Source organism: Macaca thibetana, chromosome 7, assembly GCF_024542745.1.
Source record: "Macaca thibetana thibetana isolate TM-01 chromosome 7, ASM2454274v1, whole genome shotgun sequence".
Classification (NCBI taxonomy): Eukaryota; Metazoa; Chordata; class Mammalia; order Primates; family Cercopithecidae; genus Macaca; species Macaca thibetana.
Genome location: NC_065584.1, coordinates 40,097,578 through 40,122,086, shown reverse-complemented (window position 1 = coordinate 40,122,086; position 24,509 = coordinate 40,097,578). Strand labels below are relative to the sequence as shown.

Below are 24,509 nucleotides of genomic sequence, written 5' to 3'. Positions count from 1 at the left end.
GGGACATGTATGAAGCATATGTGTTACTCTGGGGCAAGGCAGGCTGGGGAAGGAAGTAGCGGTCCCAGCTAGGCTGTGGCACATGGTGTTAGACATGAGAGCGGGATGCATGAATTTGCTCTGCTTCTGTGGGTCCTCCATGTGATGGTGTACAGTTGGGCAACAGACAGTGGTGCCCTGGCAGGGGGAGAATGGGAGCTGACATCCAACGCACACTTCACTTACCAAGCCATGAGCTTGAGAAGCTGCAAAGAGATGCCATGTAGGCTGTGGGCTCGTGCGCGGCTCTTTAGTCTTTAGCTTAGATCTGGTACCTGAAGAGCCTCCACGTACAAGAACTTCGGTCCCTTTGCTTGGCCCACTTGGTGTAATTTCCAGAATTTCCATGCTCCTCAGGCCTGAGTGACACACCTCTACTGGCAGCAAGACAGAATTTTTATGTTTTTAAATTTTTTTTTTTTTTTTTTGAGACAGGACCTTACTCTGTCGCCCAGGCTGGAGTGCAATGGTGCCATGTCAGCTCACTACAGCCTCAACCTCCCGGGCTCAAGTGATCTGCCTGCCTCAGCCTCCTGAGTAGCTGGGACTACAGGTGCATGCCACCACGCCCAGCTAATTAGAGAAGAAAAATTTTAGTAGAGACGAGGTCTTGCTATGTTGCCTAGGCTGGTCTCAAACTCCGGGGCTCAAGTGATCTTCCCGCCTTAGGCCCCCAAATTGCTGGGATTACAGGCGTGAGCCACTGTGCCCAGCTCACAAGATAGAATTTTGAAAAATGTATCTTGAGCCTCTCTTTCTCTTTCTAGTTCTTTAAGATTAAAGAAATCAAATAAGGTGATAGTCCTGAAGCCCTTACAGGCAGAGGTGTCCTCAGCTGTGGGTGAGGAGGTATTCGTCCCCAGCCAGAGATATTCTGAGTGGGGAGAAACGTTCTCTATTGATGACACAGGGTGGGCCCTATGGGAGCAGCAGCATGGCCCTGCCTTCGACCCAATGCTGAGAGGAAAGGGGCCTCGGGAAGGGGAGACTGAAGCCAGGACAGGGCGGGATGCTCAGAAAGAATGACAGTGGAGCTGCTGCCCTCCTCGGACACCCTCCATCAGGACAAAAGAGCTGGGCCTCCACTCCCTCAGCAGAGGGGACAGCAGCCACGGGCTCTTCACCTGCCCCATGAACTCAGGATTAGGGAGCTGAGAGTTGCCTTGAAAATCTTTACCCTGACACTCTTGAGCCACTTGAGATGGGCACTTGAAGCCTGACCTGTGTGCAGTGTGTGCACAATTCTCTAAAGTGGCCTTGATGCCATGTTCATAGTAGGGACATGGCACCTACATCTCCCCTTTCTCTCTGGCCGAGCAGATGCAGGAGCTGGAGCAGAGGCTGCTGGAGGCAGAGCAGAGAGCAGAGAATGCCGAGACCCAGGTAACCAGGGGAGGGGATTGGCGGCATCAGTATGCAGGGGATTGACTGTCAGCCCTTCCAGGCCCTTCCCATGGACACAGGTGGACACACACATCACCAGCAGTGCTGTGTTATACCTGAACAAATGAGTGTGCATGGAGCTTTCTGTGGGAATAGAGTCTTTGGGTAAAGATCCATATAGCAACTGGGTATAGTATTGCAAATAGGCTGGACTATGCTATGGTAACAAATTAAGTCTGAAGTCTCAGTGGTTTATCACATTTAGTTCTCACTCATGGAACTTGTCCATTGAGGGTTAGCCAGTGATTCCGCTTCCACAGTCACTCAGGAATCCAGGTTAAAGGAAGCTTGCCTATCTTACAGCTGGACCATTTGGAATACACAGCCTTCTTGGTTGCCATGGCAAAGAAAGAAAGCTGGATGTCTGTGCACTAGCTTTTACTTATTTTTAAAATTTATGTATTTTTATTTTTTATTAGAGATGGGATCTTGCTGTGTTGCCCAGGCTGGTCTCAAACTGCTGGGCTCAAGCTATCCACCCACCTCAGCCTCCCAAAGTGCTGGGATTACAGGCATGAGCCATGCACCTGACCTTATTTATTTATTTATTTATTTATTTATAGAGACAGGGTCTCACTAGTTGCCCAGGCTGGTCTGAACTCCTGGGTTCAAGCAATCCTCCTGCATCAACCTCCCAAAGTGCTGGGATTACAGGTGTGAGCCACCACACTCACCCTGCACCAGCTTTTAAATACTTCAGCCCAGCCAGGTGCGGCAGTATGCACCTATGGTCCCAGCTACTTGGGAGGCTGAGGCTAGAGGATCCCTTGAGCTCAGGAGTTTGAATCTAGCCTGGGCAATATAGCAAGATCCTGTCTGTTTTTAAAAATTTTTTAAATAAATAAATATATACATACATACATACTTGAGTCCAGAAATGATGCACCATTTCCACTTGGACCCCATTGGTTGGATCAATGACATGGCTCCATCTAGCTGCAGGTGGGTTGAGAAATATGAGGCAGCACATGGCTGTCCAGTGAACAGTAAATATCTCTACCATGGTGGGGTTGGGACAGTTGCTCTCCTAGGCTGTTTGTCCTGCTCGATTCATTTCTACTGGGATCCACAGAGGTCAATGGCACAAGACCAGCTGCTTTTTCCACTTACCGTCTCCTCTGCCCTCCTCGTACCCATCTCTCCATTACTATGACCTAGAGTAGCCAAAATGAGTTTCTTCTTTGTTAGTCCTTCTTTTGCTCAGATTGGAGCTTTATAAACGATAATTGGATTAATTGGCTCAGACTGCCCTGGGTAAGGGCTGTGCCTGGGAGTCACAGCCTGGGGCATCAGAGGGTGTCCCATCCCACGTTACTGGCCACTGCACACCCCGTGTGAATGATGGGAGATACTATGAGATCATTGTACTTTTCAGGTGGGTGTCATGGAAGAGAAAGTAAAACTGTCCAATCTGAAGAATGTGGACTCTGCGGGGAGCCTGCACCGGAAATACCAAGAATTGCTGAAAGCCATAAAGGGCAAAGATGAGCTCATCAGCCAGCTGGAGGCTCAGCTGGAGAAGCAGGTAAGGGCTCATGCGCAAGGGAGCACCATGCCTTCTTCGACATCTGTCCCGCTGGCCCCCAGCTTCCTGAGCTGGTCTGCTCAAGCCCTCGAGTGCTGGGGAACTCGCTTCCTCCTAAGCCTGTTCTTTTATGTGGAAATTTCATTATAGGAAGGGCTGTTCCTCCCACATCTGCTCATTAGAAGCCAAGCAGGGGATAGAGTAGAACAAGGAGCTTGGAGGCAGACTGACCTGGGTGTGAAGCCCACCTGTAGCACCTGCTGCTTCTGACAGTGGGCAAAGCTTTTAAGCCACTGATTCTTATTTTACACATTTATAAAAGAAGGTGGAAACACCTCATAGGGCTGTTGGGAGAAGCATCCTGTGTGACCTGTGCCTAGCGTCAGGCACGTGGTCAGTACTTGGTAAGGAGAGCTTTTCTTTCTCCATTCTGGCCTTGTCGTGTCCTGCCAAGATGAGACACTTGATACTTGGCTGTAGTATGATCAGAGCTGCGCAGAACTGGATGGTCAGTCATGGCCAGCTGGTTGCCCAAAGTTTCTCAATGAAGCTGAAGAGGCAGAGACCAAAGTTGCTGCCTCCTCAGAAAACCAGGGTCTTCCCTCCTGAGCACATGGGAGCCCAGGAGAGGCCACGGCCCAGCATTTCAGCTCCACTCGGCACCTTTGCTCCTGAGAGGACTTCTGGAACATCCTCCTGCCAGTTCCTGTGTCCTGCCTTCTCCCCTTCACAATCTCACCAACTCCATCCCAGTTCTGTCCCTTTCCTCTGCCACTGACCTCACCTACCCAGCTTTCCCCTTGTGCCAGAGTGCCATCATTTCCAACTAAACACCCCACAGTCTGGACAGATGACTTTTAATTTCCTACACATGCCTTCTCCATGTGGGATCCTGATGGTGCCTTCCAACCATCATGGGCAGATTCATGTTTACCCATCAGCATTCATCGAATAGGCCCTTAATGGAGGTGACTTTGTATGCTGTGGGGTACCATGTGTTCCTGAAAAATGATGGAAAAATAGAATTTTGACACATGGAATCTCTGACCAATTCTTCTGTTGATTTTAGACATACCTTCTCTTCTGAGTAGCTCATAGTTAGAAGCGGCAGCATCCTGGGGGTTAGTGGACAAAATGACTCTTGCTAAAGCTCCTTAGGTCAGAAAAAAAGTCATTTTACAATCGGAATCAGTAGGTCAAGATCATAAAAGAAAGGGCACTGTTTTGTGAGTCAAGAGACCTGGTTTTAGTCCCAGCTGTGCCATGAATGGACAGAGGCAAATCATTTGTTGCCATAGCCTTAGTTGCCACAGAACTACAAAGACAGTATCAAACCAGGTCAGGGTCGGCCAACTTTTTCTGTAAAGGTCCAGGTAGTAACTATTTTAGGCTTTGTGGGCCACAGGTCTCTGTTGCAACTGGTCAAAGCTGCTGTTGTAACATGGAAGCAGCCACAGATAATACATAAATGAATGAGCATAGCTGTATTACAGTGCAACTTTATTGACAAAAACAGGTCTGGTTGGGGGTAAGCAGATGGAGGACTGGATTTGGCCTGAAAGCCATTGTTTGCCACACCTTAAACTAGATGACCTTTAAGGTCCTTCCAGCTCTGAAATACTGAGAGTCTGACGTCTGACGCTGGGATTACAGGCGTGAGCCACCGTGCCCGGCCAGGCTGCTCCTCTTTAGATACAAACCTTTTCAATCATCTCCTCTTTTGACTATTTTGATGGAAATACCTCAGCGATCTGCAATTTCGCCTTATTTTTAAACTATAAATGTAATACATACATGCTTATAGTAAAAAATACAAAAGTGGCCAGAGGACTATAAAACAACAAGTCACCTCTCTCTCCCTCCCCAATCCTTGATTTCCACTCCTCACTGTTAATGTTGCTTGCATATGGAAGCACAGCGTTCTCCTTCCATGGCAGGGATGTGCCGTGTTTATTCAGCCAACCCCTTAGTGGTGAACACTTTGACTATTTCCAGTTTGGAGTTTTTAAATTTTGTGTTACCTTATCAAATAATATTGCAACAAACGATTTCTGCTCACTGGCTTTGCAAGGTCAGTGGCACGCACACTTGACGTTTCTTGGAGTCTCCCACCTCCAGTCAGTCAGTCTCCTGGTGACTGTTGGGATTAACAGAAGGCCCTCTCTTTCTTGCAGAAGCAGATGAGAGCAGAGGAAGCAAAAACTGTTCAAGAAAAAGCTGCAAAGATCAAGGAATGGGTGACACTCAAGTTGGCAGAGGTGGGTTGGAAACTCATCTTGGCGGCCTTCCCTGACCCCCGGAGTTTCCTGCCCCCTTCTGTCTGGGGTGCCTCGGCTGACCTTTGTTCTGTCCGGCACTTGTTCTGCATTCAGCCTCCATGCTGAGACACCGTGGTTCACTTCCCCTTTCCTTTTGTCTTGGTTGGGTCTCCCTGGAGCTCCTGACTAGCTTGGTGCTGGATTTAAGTTTGGGAGAAGGAATGTGTCTCACTTCTAAAAAGCCCCCTCAGTTTCTTTCTAGGAAGCCCACACAGGCCATCATCCACTCGCTTCACTGTCTCTTTTATTATTTATTATTATTACTTATTTATTTATGAGACAGAGTCTCGCTGTCTCGCCCAGGCTGGAGTGTAGTGGTGCAATCTCGGCTCACCGCAACCTCCGCCTCCTGGGTTCAAGGGACTCTTGTGCCCCCCTCAGCCTCCCTGAGTATCTGGGGTTACAGGCACGCGCTACCACGCCCAGCTAATTTTTGTATTTTTAGTAGAGACAAGTTTCACCGTGTTGGCCAGGCTGGTCCTGAACTCCTGACATCAGGTGATTCGCCCATCTCGGCCTCCCAAAATGCTGGGGTTACAGGCGTGAACCATCGCACTGTACTACTTTCTCTTTCATCCTCTTAGTTCTTTTTAACTATTTGTATGTGTGTGGTAAAATATACATAAAATGTACCATTTAAGTGTACAATTCAGTGACATTAAGCACATTCACAGTGTTGTGCAGCCATCACTGCTATCTATGTCTAAAACTTTTCATCACCCCAAACAGAAACTCTGTACCTGCTAAACACTAACTTCCCATTCTCTCTTCCCCCAGCCCCTGGTAACCTCTATTCCACCTTCCTTTTCTATCTTCCATTTTTGTAGTTTATCACATGCTGTACCTTTGTTTAGGAAACTCAGGACTTGAAGCTACAGTGCTATAGCAAACAAACAGAAAACAACCTCCTTCTAAATAAAAGGAGTGGGAATTGCAGTTTGGAAAAGGTTGAACATACTTTTTTTTTATTTTTTGAGATGGAGTCTCGCTCTTGTTGCCCAGGCTGGAGTGCAATGGCGCAATATCGGCTCACTGCAACCTCTGCCTCCTAGGTTCAAGCAATTCTCCTGCCTCAGCCTCCTGAGTAGCTGGGATTACAGCTGGGATTACTAGCCACCATGCCTGGCTAATTTTTGTACTTTTAGTTGAGACGGGTTTCATTATGTTGGCCAGGCTGGTCTTGAACTCCTGACCTCAGGTGATCCACCCACCTCAGCCTCCCAAAGTGCTGGGATTACAGGCGTGAGCCATCACACCTGGCTGACGAACATACATCTTTTCCTCTGTGCTCCCCACACAAGTAGTTCACACCTGCAGGAGGGTATCGGCTCATTTTGCCTTCTATCCCCTTCTTTGGATGCATATCTCAGGTCACCTGCTAGGCTGCAAGTTCTTGGGGACAGAACTGATGCCTGGCTTACCTGCATATTCTCACAGTCCCAACCCTTGCTAAAAGATACTCAATAGAAGTGTGTTGGACTTAATTTAAAAGAAAATGCAGGCTGGGGGCAGTGACCCATACCTATAGTCCCAGCAGCACTGTGGGAGGCCTAGGCAGGTGGATTGCTTGATGCTAGGAGTTTGAGACCAGCCTGGCCAACATGGCAAAACCCTGTCTCTACAAAAAATACAAAAATTAGCTGGGCATAGTGGCATGCACCTGTAGTCTCAGCTACTCGGGAGGCTGAGGTGGGAGGCTAAGGTAGGAGGATGGCTTGAGCCCTGGAAGCAGAGGTTGCAGTGAGCCAAGATTGCACCACTGCACTCCAGCCTAGGTGATAGTGCCAGATCTTGTCTCAAAAAAGAAAAGAAAAGAGCACTTTGGGAGGCTGAGGTGGGCAGATCGTTTGAGTCCAGGAGTTTGAGACCAGCCTGGGCAACATAGCGAGAGCTTGTCTGTACAAAAAATAAACGAAATTGGCTGGGCCTGGTGGTGTGCGTCTATGGTTCCAGCTACTCAGGAGGCTGAGGTGAGAGGATCACTTGGGTCTGGGAGGTCAAGGCTGCAGTGAGCCAAGACTGCTCCACTGCACTTCAGTCTGGCCAACAGAACGAGACCCTTTACAAAAAAAAAAAAAAAGAATTGAAAAAGTACATCTAAACCTGTAGGCTGGGTGTCCTAAATCTTCATTTTTCTTTTTGCTCAGCTTGAGATGGAGAATCAGCATCTGAAAAGCCATAATCAGCACCTGGTGGAGCAGGTGGGAGCCCTTCAAGATGCACTAGAAGGTAGGCAGGCCAGGGTGTGCAGGTGTGCGGTAGGTGTGTGTGGTGGATGTGGGGCTGAACTACAGGAGCTCTCAATGTGACTGTTTTTACCCCAACCACAGCTATTCAGATAGCTCCTTCGCGGAAGCTGCTGGTGCCCCCCCACGGAGCTGCAGAGCAGGATTTGGTCCCTTCAGAGCCGGGAATCCAGCCCACGGGCCAGAACAGTGGCTCCCAGGCCGAGGGTCTGAAGGCAGCTGTGCTTGCACCTTCCCCAGGTGCCCTGCAGAGCAAGGACTCTGTTTCTGAAGCAGCAAGTCCCTCGGAGGATTCTAGTTCCAGCACGGTCCATTCTGGGGAAATGGTAGAGGCCAAGCCCCTTCAACCTCATCTGGGAAGAGAGGGCCCTCCCCACCAGCCATGCATGAAGCTTCGTACCTTCAGATGTGGTTCAGCTTCCTGGGGTGAGGGTCTGGTTACTGCCCAGAGAGGGATGCTCCCTGAGACAAAGACCTCTGCCAGGGAAGGTGGCCCTGGCAGCAGTCTGACCCTACCAAAGGTGCGGGCTCCTGGCACCCCACGGGACAGCATCCAGTTGACCAAAAGGCACCACAGCCAGCCCCAGGTGGGCCATGGGCACTTTGACCGTGTGGTGAGCATTGAGATTGGGGCCTTCTCAGCCCTCCACCCCTCTGGCCTTCCTGAGCTGGAGTCCCAAGCTAGGTACCGGGAGGAACCAGAGAAGATGGAGATGGAGGAGCCACCCCCAGCAGGGAAGAATGAGGAAAGAGAGAGCCCGCAGGCCCTTGGAGCTGAGCTGGAGGAAGTGGAGCTGGGTAACAAGCCACCTACACCCCCGCTGCACCAGTTTTCATCCTGGGTAAGAGGCAAGCTCCGGGCTGGGCAGAAGAGCAGAGCTAATGACAAGAACACTGCTGGCTGAGCACAGCCATGCACTGAGCAGGAAAGGAGGCTGCTGGCATCCTCATGGTGGCCGTGGCAGGCAGGTACCATGGAGCCTGTGCAGACCACCCAACCAGTGAGGGTCAGAGCTAGAATTCAGAATGATGTGAATGGCAGTTGACTGTCATTTCCTGAGTGCTCACCGTGCACCATACATCAAGCTGGGTGCCTTGCATACCTTTCCTCATTGAATCTTTGTGAGTCTTTCAGATGGTCTGGTATAATGGTCAAGAGCATAGGCCCCAGAAGCAAACCACTAGGGTTGAACTGTTAACTATGTGACCTTGGGCATGTTACTGAACCTCTGTGCCTCAGCTTCCCTATCTATAAAATGGGGATAATAGTACCTACTTTATAAGGTTGTTATGAAAGTACTTACAGTAGTGGTTCACAGTAGGTGGTAGGTAAATGTTGGCTCCCTTCTCCTTCTCCTTCCCCTTCTCCTTCCCCTTCCCCTTTCCCTTTCCCTTCCCTTCCCTTCCCTTCTTGCAAAGGCTGGAGTGCAATGGCACGATCTTGGCTCACTGCAACCTCTGCCTCCTGGGTTCAGGCAATTCTCCTGCCTCAGCCTCCCAAGTAGCTGGAATTACAGGTGTGTGCCACCATGCCCAGCTAATTTTTTTCTTTTTTTTTCTTTTTGAGACAGAGTCTTGCTCTGTTGCCCAGGCTGGAGTGCAGTGGCACAATCTTGGCTCACTGCAAGCTCTGCCTCCCGGGTTCTCCTGCCTCAGCCTCCCGAGTAGCTGGGACCACAGGTGCCTGCCACCATGCCCAGCCAATTTTTTGTATTTTTAGTAGAGATAGGGTTTCACCATGTTAGCCAGGATGGTCGTGATCTCCTGACCTCGTGATCTGTCCGCCTCAGCCTCCCAAAGTGTACTTTTTATAATTTTAGTAGAGACAGGGTTTCACCATGTTGGCCAGGCTAGTCTCAAACTTCTGACCTCAAGTGATTCACCTGCCTAGGCCTCCCAAAGTGCTGAGATTACAGGCAACTGCACCAGGCCAGCTTCCTTACTTGTAACATTGGATAAAATGTCTTGACATCTGTCTGGTAGAAATATTTCAGAAGCAATGATCTGGTTGGTGGCCAGGGGTGGGACACAGATGAAGCATAACTGACCACACCTCATTAATCTTTGCGGAGCTGGGTGATGGGCACATGAGATCATTCTTTTTTTAATTGAGACAGGGTCTTACTCTGTCGCCCAGGCTGGAATGCAGTGGTGGAGTCTTGGCTCACTGCGACCTCTGCCTCCTGGGCTCAAGCAATCCTCCTACTTCAGCCTCCTAAGTAGCTGGGACTACAGGCATGCGGCACCATGTCTGGCTAATTTTTGTATTTTTAGTAGAGACAGGGTTTCACCATGTTGCCCAGGCTGACATTTTTTTTTCTTTTCCTTATTTTTTTTTTGAGACAGGGTCTTGCTCTCTTGCCCAGGCTGCAGTGCAATGGTGCAATCACAGCTCACTGCAGCCTCAACTTCCCGGGCTCAAGCAACTCCCCCACCTCAGCCTCCCCAGTAGCTGGGACTACAGGCATGTACCACCATGCCCAGCTATTTTTTAATTTTTTGTGGAGATGGGCTCTCACTGTGTTGCTCTGGCTAGTCTCGAACTCCTAGGCTCAAGTGGTCCTCCCACCTTGACCTCCAAAGTGCTGGGATTACGGGTGTGAGCCACTGGTGTCTGGCTCTGTGTCTGACATTTTCCATGATAAAAAGTTAAAATAAAAATGAGACAGGCTATAAAAATGACATTTCACAGGTCACCAGTGAAAATGGCCTGCGGGTATTAAGGGCTTCACACAGAGCCTGTGGGAAGGCTCCTTTCCTTGCAAGGAGTAAGGTGTGGTTTCTCCCTTTTACAGGTCAGGAAACCACTGTTCCCCACAGACTTAGGTACTTGCCCAAGGTCATGTGATAGTTAGTGAGGGAGCCAGGCTTTATTTATTTATTTATTTGAGAGACAGTGTCTTGCTCTGTCACTCAGGCTGGAGTGCAGTGGCACAATCACAGCCCACTGCAGCCTTGTACTCCTGGACTCAAGGGATCTTTCCACCCCAGCCTCCTGAGTAACCGGGACTACAGATGCACGCCACCACACCTGGCTAATTTTTTAAATTTTTCGTAGGGATGGAGTATCCCTATGTTGCCCAGCCTGGTCTCAAACTCCTGGCCTCAAGTGATCCTCCTTCGTCAGCTACGAGAGCCACCTCACCTGGTCTGAGAGCCAGGCTTTAAATGTAGTTCCAGCTGCTCTGAAGCCCAGCTCTCACACTCCAGCTATACTTCCTCTTAAGGGACATTGCCAGAGCAAATGTCAGTCTTATTCATGGGCAGACATCCCCTCCACATATGCTGCTGGGGTGTGCAGCAATACCATGGGGGACATCTGAGCGTTGGCTCCTGGCAGCAGGAGGAATGAGGTCACTTGGGAGAGGGGGTAGAATCAGGGTGGACTCACCCCACACCACTGCTCGGGAGACCTGTATTTTCAGCAGTACCTCCCAGGGCCTCCTTTTGAAATGCTGGTTCTAAGCCAGGCACGGTGGCTTATGCCTGTAATCCCAGCACTTTGGGAGGCTGAGGCAGCCAGATCACTTGAGGTTAGGAGTTCGAGACCAGCCTGGCCAACATGGCGAAACCCCATCTCTACTAAAAATACAAAAATTATTTGGGCACGGTGGTGGGCACCTATAGTCCCGGCTACTTGGGAGCCTGAGGCAGGAGAATCGCTTGAACCTGGGAGGCAGAGGTTGCAGTAAGCTGAGATTGCACCACTGCACTCCAGCCTGGGCGATAGAGGAGATTGTCTCAAAAACAAAACAAAACAAAACAAAGAAATGCTGGTTCGGGAGGCGCACAGCCCTAGACTTTTGGGCTATATCCTTGTCAGTGACTGTTGACCAGCTTCTAGTTGTTACAAGGACACCTGAAAGACTGGAGACGCAGTTGAGCCAAGAGTGGGGCACATCAGGAAGACTAGGAGATGGAAGAGCACTGGTCCCCTGGGCTGCTGGCCCTCTTCTTGCTCTGGCGTCCAAACGCAGAGGTTGGGAACGGGGAGCAGTCAGGCAAGGAATGTGCAGCTGCTACCAGAAAGAAGCGTTGCTCCCTTTGCCATTTTGCCAAAATACAGCCATTCACTGTGATAGCTTAAGAGTGGGTCTTGGGCCGGGTGCAGTGCCTCACACCTATAATCCCAGCACTTTGGGAGACAGAAGCAGGTAGATTGCTTGAGCCCAGAAGTTCAAGACAACCTGGGCAACACGGCAAAACTCCATCTCTACCAAAAAAGATATAAAAATTAACTGAGCATGGTGGCACATGCTGGTAGTCCCAGCTACTCAGGAGGCTTAAGTGGAAGTTAGGTTTGAGCCCAGGGAGGTGAAGGTTGCCATGAGTCAAGATCTTGCCACTGTGCTACAGCCTGGGCGACAGAGCCAGACCCTGTCTTAAAAAGAAAAAAAAAAAAAAGAGTGGGTCTTCTCTATCTGAACAGGTTAAGAGTGTGTGTGTGAGAGAGAGGGTGGAGGAGGAGAGGAGGAATGGGAAGACGAGGAGTTATTCTCTCCTCTTGTTCTGTATAGAAAGCATATCAGATGACATTCTCCCCAGGAACCTCAGCTGAACTCTGGGATGAAGCATTAAGGGGCAGGGGCAGGTCTTCCCATAGATCCTCCCTGCCCCCAGCTAGGCCCCGAGGACCCAAGAATCAGCCAAAAGAATGTAAGGAGATCTCATCCTGTTTGCTATCCCCTTTGTAACTTGCTCCTGGGGAAAACAAGACACAATGCTAGCTCCTTCCCAGGCCTCTGAGGCGTGATCACTCCTGTTCCAGGGAGGGCTTAAGAAATCACAGTGGCCAAACAGCCCAGCCTCTCTTTCTCCCAGGCAGTAACCATGGGGGGGGGCGGGGAATGGGGCAGTAACCATCTGGAGGGGGAAAAAAAAAGAAATGTCAGAGGACATTTCTCAATCTGAGGGTGTGAGAAATACTTATGTACCTTAGAGTTTGGAAAGCCCTTTTTTCAGTTAATCCTTAAAACAACCTTGTGAGTTGGGCATTAGATAACCTTTTGTCAAACAGTTCTAGGTTTTGTTTCACCTAAATCCTTCAAACTTCAGTTTCATTTCCTCTGCAAAGTTAGAGGCCTGTCCTTGGTTAAATTCCACCACCGCTGTGGGCAGAAATAATCCTTTTTATGCCTAATTTTACTTGGGCCTAGTGTATCTGCCCTACACGAGCACAAAAACTCCCTGCCCTGCTGCAGGGCCCTCCTTGGCCTCCTTCCTCACTGCCTCTCTGTCTCCTGCCTTGCTGCCCCTCCAGTGATCTCAGCGTCTCATGGCAGCACTCATCAGCTCTGCCCTCTCTCCTCCCAGGTGCCCCAGGGCTGCTGCTCTCCTCTGGGATACACCCCAATAGGCACCCACCTCCCTTCCAACACCATCTCCTAGCCCATCTGACCCCACCAGGTGACAGCACATCTAGCTGCCTCCCTGAGCCAGCAGGGCATTCCTCCAAAGGCTGACCAAAGGCTCAGTGGAGCAAACAGATATAGAAGGTGCAGGGAGCCATGTGGGTTGTTTATGAGCAATCGGGGCCATTAGGAAAAGCTCCTTTGGCCTTTGGCCTGTGGCCTACTTCAGACCCAGGATAGGCATTCTCCCAGTGTCTTCTGCATGGGGATGCTGGAGAACTGTTGGGCAAAATAGGCTTTGTAGATTGGCCCTTAAGCCTAGCCATAAATACGACATTATTCCTGTAGGGGAAAAATGTGCCCTAAGTTCCCACATACGTTCATCACTGCACTGTTCACAATAGCAAAGACATGGAATCAACCCAAATGCCCATCAATGGTAGACTGGATAAAGAAAATGTGGCATATATACACCATGGAATACAATGCAGCCATAAACAGGAATGAGGTCATGTCCTTTGCAGGGACATGAATGGAGCTGGAAGCCATTATCTTCAGCAAACTCACGTAGGAACAGAAAACCAAACACTGCATGTTCTCACTTACAAGTGGGAGCTGGACGATGAGAACACGTGGAGACAGGGAGGGGAACAACACTTAGCGGGGCCTGGCAGGGAAGGGCGGTGGTGGGAGAGTATTAGGGAAAAGAGCTAACGCATGCTGGGATTAATACCTAGGTGATGGGTTCTTAGGTGCAGCTGACCACCATGACACACGCTTACCTATGTAAAAACCTGCACATCTTGCACACGTACCCTGGAACTTAAAAAACAAACAAATAATTTTTTAGAAAAAGAAACAATAGAGAATTTTTTTTAAATGTGCCCTAAGTTCCAAACAACTGGCTTACAAAAGAGCCCTTGTCGTATGGCCCCAGTGGCTTCTTCATTATCAATATCCCTCACTTCTGGCGGTGAGATCTTGAGACCCAACGGTTTCTAAAACAGGTAGGATTCAGAGCAACAGGTTACTGACCCATCTTCTCTTGAACCTCCTTTGCCCCAAAGGTGAAGGGTGGAGGCAAGACAGGGAACTGTTGGGCACTGATTATATTCCAGGTGTTAAATGCTTACATTAAGTATTTCATTGATTCTCACAGCAGCCTGAAAGGTAAGTATTATTACCCCCATTTAGAGCAGAGGAAAATGAATCTCAGAAATGAAGTAACTTGCTCAAGATTTATTAGCCAGTCACTGCCCCCCGCAGGTCTGCCCACCCCCAAAGCCACGCTTTTTCCTGCACATGCCTGGAGGGGGTGGGGTGGGCATGATGCTGGGCCCTGACCCTCCTAGAACCTCGTGTTTCAGGAGAGCCGGATCTACGCAGTGGCCACATCGGGCATGCGGCTCTCAGACGTGTCTCCCAGAAGTAATACTGCCTGCTGCGGTGAGTTCCACATGTGGGAACTTAGGGCACATTTTTTCCTCTACAGTGAGTCCCCACATGAGGCTTGGAGGCACCACCCACCCAAGGTGGGCAGGGTGGGCAAGCGGGGAGGAGAAGACTCCAGGCAACACCCCGGGCCAATGTTGCCTGGCACCCTGTTCCCCTCCCCAGCAGGTGAAGTTCAGGTGAAATCACAGCAAGGCCCACCTAGGAGGGAAAGGGAAGTCGTACAGGTTCAGCCCATCACAGGGAAGTAGCCAGTCACAGAGCTGGAAGGGATCTGAGGGGGGCCTCCAGCCCAGCCTCCCACCTGCACAGGCTTCCCTTCTGCAGTGCCAGGGCCGTGGGTGGGAGGAGTCCCAAGTGTCCTGATTTACATGGACCCCACTCACTGGCTCCTCTCCAGCCAGCCACCAAATCTCCACAAGGGGGGGCTATGGGGTGGTCCCATAGCCGCATGATTTGTAACTCACATCTGCAACAGTGGAACACTGTGCAAACGTCATGGAGGAGAAAATGGTTAAAGGGTAAGGCCTTTGGATTCTATTGTGAGGGATCCTTTACCACATGGAGATCATGGTCCCCAAAGTGAGTCAAGGGGAGAAGATGAACAGAGCCCTGGCCCCCCTCTTGACATCTGTCACCGGCTTGCTCCTGGAGGGAATGCCATCTGCCCAGTTCTCTGCTTCTCCCACACCTCTTCCTGGGTTATGCCCTTGAGTAATCTCATTCCTCTCTTCCCTGCTCAGCTTCAAGCCCTCCTGCCCTTGCTTCCCCTGGGTCTTTCTCTGGCCTGGTCTACAAGAATGTCACTGTGCCTGTCTACACAGCACTGAAGGGGGTAAGAAACTGCTGCACAAATAGGGGGTGTCTCATCAGCAAAGGCCCCTGGCCTCATCATCCAATGACCGGAGCGGGGCTCTAGGGCCAGGCTTCTTTATTTTATTTTATTTTATTTTATTTTATTTTATTTTATTTTTTATTATTATACTTTAAGTTCTAGGGTACATGTGCATAACATGCAGGTTTGTTACATATGTATACTTGTGCCATGTTGGTGTGCTGCACCCATCAACTCGTCAGCACCCATCAACTTGTCATTTACATCAGGTATAACTCCCAATGCAATCCCTCCCCCCTTCCCGCTAGGGCCAGGCTTCTGCACATGGTTACCCTGGCCAGGGAGCTCAGCCCAGCATATGTCATTTTGTTTTATTGTTTATTAGGTTGTTATTATAAAAATTCCACATTGACAAAAATTTGAATCAGTATGAATGTGGACAAGGTAAGAAGGTTAAGCCTATGCCCGCTGTATGGGCCTCCCCATCTTTTCTCATGTCTGCCCCACTCCCCAGGTCCCAGAGGGCAGCAGGGCTCCTTCTAGAATTATTTAGATATATTCCAACTTATATTCCCGTAACGTCATTACATTTTAAAAACAAAAATCAGATATAATTGCAATATTTTCATACACATTTTTGTCTGTTATTGGTTTGTGAATCATAATAGTAATACTTGATAAAATTTTTTATAGAAGAATAAAAAACCAAAAGTGAAATTTCCCCTCACATGGCTTTTCCCTAATTCGTAAGCCCAGAGGAAGCTGTCGTGAATGGTTTAGTGTTTATTCAGTAAGGCCTTTTGATGCATTTATAAATATGCAGCACATTCTCACTGTCTCCTGTGTGCACACAAAAGGTGCTCATATACATGTCATTCTATGCCTTGCTTGTTCACCTAACCACATGAATAACCACGTCAGGTTATCCTTCCCTACCTCCTCTTTTTTTTCCGAGACGGAGTCTGGCTCTGTCACCAGGCTGGAGTGCAGTGGTGCGACCTTGGCTCACTGCAACCTCCACCTCCCGGGTTCAAGCAATTCTCCTGCCTCAGCCTCCCAAGTAGCTGGAACTACGGGCACGCACCACCACGCACAGCTAATTTTTGTATTGTTAGTAGAGACGGGTTTCACCATGTTAGCCAGGATGGTCTTGATCTCTTGACATTGTGATCCACCTGCCTTGGCCTCCCAAAGTGCTGGGATTACAGGCATGAGCCACCGCGCCTTCTATAGGTGTCCAGTACCCTTGGTATCAAAGCACCATAACTATTAATACCTAAAGCTTTCCTCCAATGATAATTTAGGCTGTGTCCCTATTTTTCTCTAATATGAATGTTGCCATGAACATCGCTGTGCACATATGTCTTTGTGAACTTATATCTACATATTTCTGTAGGACAGAGTTCTAGAGGTGGGATTTCTGGGCAAATTATATGCATGTTTTAATTTTTGACAGGTACTGCCAAATTACCTTCTAAAAATGCCTTACACACTAGCGTTTCGTTTTCCTCATCTTCTCCCCATACTCTCACCAACACTTAGTCACTTTAAATGTTTGCCAATGGAGATGCAATCATCGATTGTTGCGACCCTACACATTTTTAAAGCTTGCGTGGCACACTTGGTCTGTGGTGTAGCTTTTGGGCCCCCTAGTGGCAAGGAGTGAGGATTACAGTGGGCAGGCGTTCAGTCGTGATGGGCAGCTGCTTTGGGGACCGCAGAAGATGGTGTGTGGGAAGGGAGGCCTGAGAAACATGGAGGTCATGACACAGGAGTGAGGCCAGGAGGGACCTTACACTGGACAGTTGTCTGTTCAGAGTCTTGGCTGGGGGTTGGCCACACCATGGACGCTTGGAGCAGGAGTGCAAGCTGCAGGGTGGGAGAGGACTGTTTTGCAGCCTGAGCTGCAGCGAGGGAGGGGCCTGTCTTGCAGAGAGCCACGCAGATCAGCAACATGCCCTTTATGGACGAGTCCTCTGGGTCCGACGATGACTGCAGCTCTCAGGCGAGTTTCCGAATGTCGGTGCCCTGCTCTGAGTCCAGGAAGACCAGTGGACTAGGCAGCCCCCGGGCCATCAAGAGAGGTACAGAGAAGGGGAGCAGGGGCAGGGTGCAGCAGCAAGGAGTCCCTCACCTCTTCCCATGGGCACTTGAACATGGGGATCCTCACTTGATCTGAGCTCATGACCCCCCCAGCAGCTCCACCTCCAGCCCCAGAAAGCGGGTCCCGAGTGGGTGGTCAAGGCTCAGCAGCTCCCGGGCTGCATGAGTCAGGGAGGTGTGGGACCCGGGCCTTGACTCCTCCTCCCTCGGCAAGGCGTCTCCATGTCCTCACTGAGCTCGGAGGGTGACTACGCCATCCCCCCAGATGCCTGCTCGCTGGACAGTGACTACTCAGAGCCTGAGCACAAACTGCAGCGCACCTCATCCTACTCCACCGACGGGCTGGGCCTGGGCGGGGTGAGCGGGGAAACGGGCGGGGGCAGGGTGGGAGCAGAATGTCAGCAGAGGCTGCTGGGACCCTCAGCACAAGACACAGGCAGTAGCCGCCTGACGTGAGGGGTCCCTAGAGCTGGGGGATGGGGGCAGGGGGCGTGGGCTGGGGGTGTAGTTATGGAGTCAGACACAGACCCCACGAGGAAGGAAGGAGGGAGCCCAGAGAGCTCCTGGAATACCAGCAATGGGCAGTTACTGAGAGCCTGCTGTGGCCCACCAGGCCCCGTGAGGAGTTTTCCATATATGACTTTGTTTTATCACCTGGAATGCTAATGCAAGCTAACATTTATTGAACTCTTAGAGGGTACCAGGCACTGTGCTCAGTTTCCAGGCATTGTCTCATTTGTCCTCACAATCCTCTTGGGGTCATTAGCCCATTTTATGGATGAGAAGCCTGAGGCTCCAAGCTGTGCCACTACATGCCAGGGCTCGCATCCATCCAGATGTAATTCCCCATCCCTTGCTTACACCTCTCTACTACCCCATCATCTCCCTGGCTCCATGACCCTCCAGTCCCGCCTGGCTGGTGTGTCCATGGTCACCCAGACCTGCCTTGCCCTCTCCCTGCTCTGTGCTGCCTGGAATGGTCTTCTTCCTTGTCTCAGTCTTTGAGGGAGTGGCTGACCTGTCCTAACAAGGCAAGCTCAGGGCCGGCTCTCTCCTGAGGCTCTCGCTGGCCAGCCTCTCCCTCTAGCAGCCCCTGCTCTGCTACCTTCTCATAGTGAGGCCTTCCCCAGCTAGCACGGAAGCCCTTCCTTGGCAGGACCACCCATGTTTTATTTAGTCCTCCCTGAACCGTAGCAGGGTATGGTATTCTGAAAATACACTGAGTAGGTACTCAATAATTTTATATTTCATTGATGACAGAGTAGTGAGGCAGCTGGACCACTCGGACCTGTGTGATGTCTGGGAGCCCTGAGTGATTTCCCCTTTCTTCATCTTCCCCCTACACCCTTCCACCCCTCAGGAGTCACTGGAGAAGTCGGGCTACCTGCTGAAAATGGGGAGCCGGGTGAAGACGTGGAAGAGGCGCTGGTTTGTCCTGAGACAGGGACAGATTATGTACTACAAGTCCCCGGTGAGAATCTCCCTGCCCAGCACTGCAGTTGAAAGGACTCCACGTCACACCCTGGACTATGTCAGATGGGATGGAGGAGGGGGAATGTGGCCCAAGGCCAGAGGGCAAAGGTCTGGCAGGTGGGGAGAGGCAACCTCACTGGACACCTGAAGCTTTGAGCCACACTTGGGGACCTAAGCCTGGCCATGAGTTCTCAGAATGAAATAGGGAGGTTCTCAGAAGGACCCATGTTCCTGATTGAGGTTCCATTTAGCTATAACCAGAATCTAGAGTAAGTCACCCATCATAACACAGCCGGAATGCTGGGAGTCGTGTTTCCCTTTGCTTCTGACCTGGAGGAAGAGCTAAGGGTAAATGAGGTGCTCCGGAAAGGCTCCACATTCAGTGGCTCTCCTCCCCGATACTTTCTGTACAGAGTGATGTCATCCGGAAACCTCAAGGCCAAGTGGATCTGAACTCCCGCTGCCAAATTGTTCGAGGGGAGGGTTCACAGACATTTCAGGTGAGCATGCTCCTAGCTGCTAGTATTTTAGACAGAGAGGTGCTGGGTTTGGATATGGCTATGAGTGAAACAAAGATGGGGCCAAATGAGCATGAATGAAAGACTTTAGATCAACATTTGGATGTGATCCTAACTTTCAGTACAAGAAAGGAAGATGAGATAGAATATGAGAGATGGAGTGAAGGAAGGAGAGACAGGGAGGAAAAGATGAGGAGGAAAAGAAAGGAGGGAGCACTAGGGCAGGCAGAAGGCCGGTCCCTTGGGTTCAGGGACAGGTGCCACCTTGGAGCCAGGTCCCGGTTACTCCATTCTCCCAGCGTGCTGCCCCGCCCCCACATCTTGCCCTCCACAGCTCATCTCTGAGAAGAAAACCTACTACCTGACGGCCGATTCACCCAGCCTGCTGGAGGAGTGGATCCGAGTACTCCAGAACCTGCTGAAGGTGCAGGCCACCGGGCCTCCAGCTCTGCCTCGGGGGGGCACCAAGCCCACCGTGAAGGGCTGGCTGACCAAGGTACAGGGTGGGGCTGATAGGGCAGGAACGTGTGCCTCCTGCGAGTCAGGGGAGCGAGGAGTGGGGTGCCGAGGTTGGTGGGGTCCCCCTTATACGGGGTTCCTTTCTCTGGGAGCCTCCTCACAGTGACTCGCTGGCCAGCCCTCAAACGTGGTCTGGCCACACAACGTGATGGCGAGTGATTCCCTGGAAACAAATCAGGGTCGTCGGAACAACTCTTCTCAAGACAGAGAAGGGAAGGGATTATCTTGTATCCATTTTGAGGTCATTAGGGGCTGTCACCCACCCACACCTTGTACCCACCTCAGTGTTAATAATGGGAGGAAGAGACCTGGGTGAGGTAGGTATGGCCCCTCAAAGACTTAAAGCTTAAAGTATCCCAGGCCTACCCGAAAGACATTTTTATTAGGGCTCTTCTGGTTGAAAAGAGCAGAGAAGCAGTTGTTAATCCCAAGAAAATGGAAGTTAACAAGGAAGTACATTAGCTAGACCAGAACATCAGCAGGAACCAAAGCGACTTGCACTCAGCAAGCTCAGGGCTGGCAGGCTCGCTCTGTGCCTCTGCTTCTCGTTCAGTCTGTTTATGTCATTCTCCTCCACCCATGTGCAGCTTCTGTTCCCTCATGATGCATGGTTGCCCAAGGGCTTCAGCCTGCTGTTTTCCCTCCCTCCCTCCCGGCACCCTGACAACTGTGGCCTCTGCCACCTAGCAAGTTCTTCCCATTTTCATATGCCTGGAGGGGACATCTGATTAGCCTGGCTAATCATTTCATGGCAGGTCATAGGTCACTGAATAGCCCATGATGGCTGGGGTGCCACAGGGCGCCATGGCACCCTCGCTGTGAAAGGGGTGGTTCCATTAGTAGGGAGCCCGAATGGCATCTCCATCTCTACCATAGGTCAAATCTGTCTCTCTGTGGCTTCTCTTTGCCAGTCCTGGATTTGTTTCTGGAGTCACCTAGTTCTCTTTGCCAGTGCTGGATTTACTTCTAGAGTCACCTACTTCTCATAATGCCAGTTCATTTCTGTCTTACAGGTAAAGCATGGCCACTCCAAGCTGGTCTGGTGCGCTCTTGTTGGGAAAACCTTCTACTACTATCGGAGCCATGAGGACAAGGTACTTCCTCAGCCTCCTCACAATACCCACTCTCCTGCTTCCCCTGAAGCATATGACCGCCGCTGCATGTCCTGGTGAAAGTCCCTACCCCACATAACCCCATGATAAATACAAAACCAGTTGGCTGGATCCCTCCAGAGTGTGAGATTCTGCCTGTCTGGGTTTCTGGTGCTTCTCCAAGCAAGCCCCATTCTGCTGCCAGCCTGGCTGGGATGCTATAGTCTCCACCTCCCCATCCTGTTGTCTGTCCATATCCACCATTCCCAGCTCCACGGAGCCTATGTATTCAGAGAAAGGAGACTCCCTTGTCCTCCACTGGCTCTCCCATTCATGGAAGTCTCCTGTCCACAGCGACCCCTGGGCTGCCTGCCTGTGCGGGACGCGCGCATAGAGGAAGTAGATCGATCCTGTGACTCAGATGAGGACTATGAGGCTGGAGGAACCAGACGGTTGCTTTCCTCCCACTGCACCCTGGTGATCCACCCCGCAGAGCACAGCCCCACCTACCTCCTCATTGGCACCAAGCATGAAAAGGTAAGGAAGAGGGCTGGGCCTCCAGGGCCAGGCTTGGACCTGTGATTCTGATCTCTTCTCTTTCCCCTGAGCTTCTCAAAATTCAAGTTTATTTCCTTCTGGACACTTGGGCAACTAATATTCTCTGAATGGGAATACTCCTTTATACTGAATTTATTCCCAGTGACCAACACTGCTTCACTGAGGCCATGTGATAGAATTGCAAATTTGGAAACTTGGGTTCATGTTCACCTGATCCTCAGTCTTTCCAGGTAGCCCTGACTCATGCCAACCAAACTAGCTGAACCCCACATGGGCTTGGCCCCTTTAAGGAGTCCTCCTTGGAGCTCTTGCCTCCACTCTTCCCACGCCGTCCCCATCCGATGGCTTTCTGCCCTCTTCCAGGATACGTGGCTCTACCACCTCACAGTGGCTGCGGGTGGCAGCAGTGCCAAGGTGGGCACTGCCTATGAGCAGCTCATTGGAAAACTGATGGATGGTGAAGGAGACCCAGGTAAGGCAAGGGTGGCCACCACTGCTTGGGTCAGAGGGTAGTGGCTTGGTGACTATTGGTCCAGATTCCAAAGAAAGCAGTGTTGTACTCTGAAGCTGTTTTTAAAACATCTAAGCCACAGAGAGGAAGTTCCCATCCAAGCTCCAGGGCCCCTCTGTCTCCAGCTGAGACACTGAGGTGACCACTCTGCATCTGGGGGAGTTTATCTGGGAAGCAGGCTTTCCAGGGACCTGGGTAAATGTTTTACTTGGATCAACCTGCTGCGTTGCTGGCTGGGCAGAGAGGGTTGAGGAAAGAAGGTAGCTGGTTAATCTATAGTTAAGAGTTTGTAAATCAATGAGTGAAGCCTAAATTGGGATCGGACTAACCTGTTTGGAGTCTTTGTTTTGCTACTGATTCTCAGGGCCCTGAGGAACTAATTAATGGCATATACCACATACACCCCTTTACTACTGCTCTGAGGCTTGTTTCTGACCAATTCATGTGCTCCTCCATCCAGACCTGACACAGTAAGAAAGCGGCTCCCCTGCACACATCCACTTGCACTCAGACACCCATAGCCTTGCACACTCACCCCTACTGCCATTCCATGAGAAAGGCCATGCTTATATGAGGGGGCTCATTGCAGTGCCCACCTGTACCCCCCACACTCCATGGATGATAAACCCAGCACAACCCAAGTGTCGCAGATAAACCACTCTCTTCCCCATAAATTAAAGATGGCAGTGAATGGGAGGTGAGTCCCTTCTCAGTAGTAACTGTCCCTGCTCTCTGGTTCTGTGCTTTGGGCAGATTCGCCGCTCTGGAGGCACCCCATGCTGTGCTACAGCAAAGACGGCCTATACGCCTCCCTCACCACCCTGCCCTCTGAGGCCTTGCAGACGGAGGCCCTCAAGCTCTTCAAGGTAAAGGGGGGTGGCGGCCAGGCCCACCGCTGGGATACTTGCAATACTTGGGTGGAGAAGACCTGTGCCGTTGGGGACAACCCACAGAGGGATCTGGAGAGGAAGGGAAGGAAACTTCCTGGGGTCCCTATCACTTCCTGGATGGCAGGAATGTAATCCTGTCACTGGGAGGGAAGCAGCTCTGGAACGTCATGCACAAGTCCTTGGGAAATGCCAATGAAAACTCTCTCTGGGGGAGCTCCCCTCCTCCTGTAGTTAAGCAGAAAAGGCCAGGTTTATGTTGCTTCTGGACCTGAGAGATTCAGACCTATTTTAGCATGTTCTTTGTGAACGTCTGAGTTTTCTGGTTTTTTTTTTTTTTTTTTTTTAATGCATTTGTCTTGTTTATGTAATGAGAACATTTTAAAAAGGAAAGCTTCTACCCCAAAGTAGCCCATAGCCCCTTTTAGTAAGCAGAGATGCCCTCCAACAGTAGCAGTGCTCCCTCTTAGAAAGGGCAGTCAGTAAACTTGAACCTCCCTGGAGCCCTTGGGAAATGGCCAAGCCGCTGAGTTCTCCGAACCCAGGGGATGCTGGTCTGCTGTGCTCACTGCCGTTCCCTCCCAGTCCTGCCAGCTCTTCATCAACGTGCCGGTGGAAGCTGCCTCGGTGGACTACCACGTGTCCTTGGCCCAGACCGCACTGCAGGTCTGCCTGGTTCACCCCGAGCTGCAGAGTGAGATCTATTGCCAACTCATGAAGCAGACCAGCTGCCGCCCACCTCAGAAGTACTCCCTCATGCAGGTAGGTATGCCGGGGTACAGCAGCTGACAGAAGCCATTGGCAAGGGCTGGCAGGTGGGAAAGGTGGGAGGAGGTGACTGGACAGGCATACTGTGAGCCCAGCCAGCAGCCAGCCTCCGTGCTCCAAGCTGCATCAGTGCAGCTGAGCTGTCTGTGCACAGACAGGTGATTGCATTCTGGACACAGCCTGACCAAGCTGGCTGTCCCAGCACCCACAGCAAGTTGGGGGCTCTGGTTTGGGGAAAGAGTGCTGAAGGCTTTGTAACTCAGGGCTATGAGGACAGGTGGTGCTGTAGGCCCAGCACTCACCCTATGCTGTGTGTGTCCCTGGCAGTGCTGGCAGTTCCTCGCTCTGTGTGCTCCACTTTTCCTGCCTCAGCATCACTTCCTCTGGTATGTCAAGCAGCAGCTCCAACGCCATGCAGATCCCAGGTGAGTGAACCTGGCCATTCCCTCTGCCACTTGAGCATTGCCAACTGCAGCATGAATAAGAGGGATGAGAGGAGTCTAGGACAGACCAGATCACTCCTGTCCTCTGAAACCGCTCAGTGGTGGTGGAGACTTCACCCATTGCCATGTGCACAAATGGGTATGTGGGGGTCTGGGCATGCTTAAGCTTCTCTGCATGCCAATCCATGCATCCCTGGAGGTACTGTGGCAACTCTTGCATAAAGCCACACTGCCCCCAAACTGTCCGCAAATGCTATTCTGTTGTTATGTTCTCTGGGTTCTGGAAGAAAATATCCATGCCAGCAACCTGCTATATAAAGGTCCTGAATGACAAATTAACGCCCCAGACCAGAGTCTTCAGGGCTTTTCTCACAACCTGCCCCAGCTACAGTTTTGGTCTTGGCTGAATCCGGATAGGGACCTGGGGTG

At 50.8% G+C, this 24,509-nt stretch overlaps 2 protein-coding genes across 2 annotated transcripts in view; both read left to right on the top strand.

Moving 5' to 3' along the window:
• Positions 1 to 24,509, top strand: part of RDH12 (retinol dehydrogenase 12) — a 340,678-nt gene that overhangs the window by 155,000 nt on the left and 161,169 nt on the right. The gene's annotated exons all lie outside the window — the stretch shown is intronic.
• PLEKHH1 (pleckstrin homology, MyTH4 and FERM domain containing H1) overlaps positions 1 to 24,509 on the top strand; it is a 56,218-nt gene that overhangs the window by 21,110 nt on the left and 10,599 nt on the right. Inside the window, exons 3-20 of the mRNA XM_050797008.1 lie at positions 1,360 to 1,422; positions 2,858 to 3,007; positions 5,182 to 5,265; positions 7,473 to 7,554; positions 7,656 to 8,413; positions 14,290 to 14,368; positions 15,118 to 15,209; positions 17,143 to 17,293; positions 17,527 to 17,669; positions 18,673 to 18,783; positions 19,199 to 19,285; positions 19,638 to 19,799; positions 20,836 to 20,916; positions 21,268 to 21,450; positions 21,835 to 21,943; positions 22,736 to 22,848; positions 23,455 to 23,631; positions 23,965 to 24,062. Coding sequence (XP_050652965.1) covers positions 1,360 to 1,422; positions 2,858 to 3,007; positions 5,182 to 5,265; positions 7,473 to 7,554; positions 7,656 to 8,413; positions 14,290 to 14,368; positions 15,118 to 15,209; positions 17,143 to 17,293; positions 17,527 to 17,669; positions 18,673 to 18,783; positions 19,199 to 19,285; positions 19,638 to 19,799; positions 20,836 to 20,916; positions 21,268 to 21,450; positions 21,835 to 21,943; positions 22,736 to 22,848; positions 23,455 to 23,631; positions 23,965 to 24,062 — 2,723 coding nt within the window. The remainder of the gene's footprint in view (positions 1 to 1,359; positions 1,423 to 2,857; positions 3,008 to 5,181; positions 5,266 to 7,472; positions 7,555 to 7,655; positions 8,414 to 14,289; positions 14,369 to 15,117; positions 15,210 to 17,142; positions 17,294 to 17,526; positions 17,670 to 18,672; positions 18,784 to 19,198; positions 19,286 to 19,637; positions 19,800 to 20,835; positions 20,917 to 21,267; positions 21,451 to 21,834; positions 21,944 to 22,735; positions 22,849 to 23,454; positions 23,632 to 23,964; positions 24,063 to 24,509) is intronic.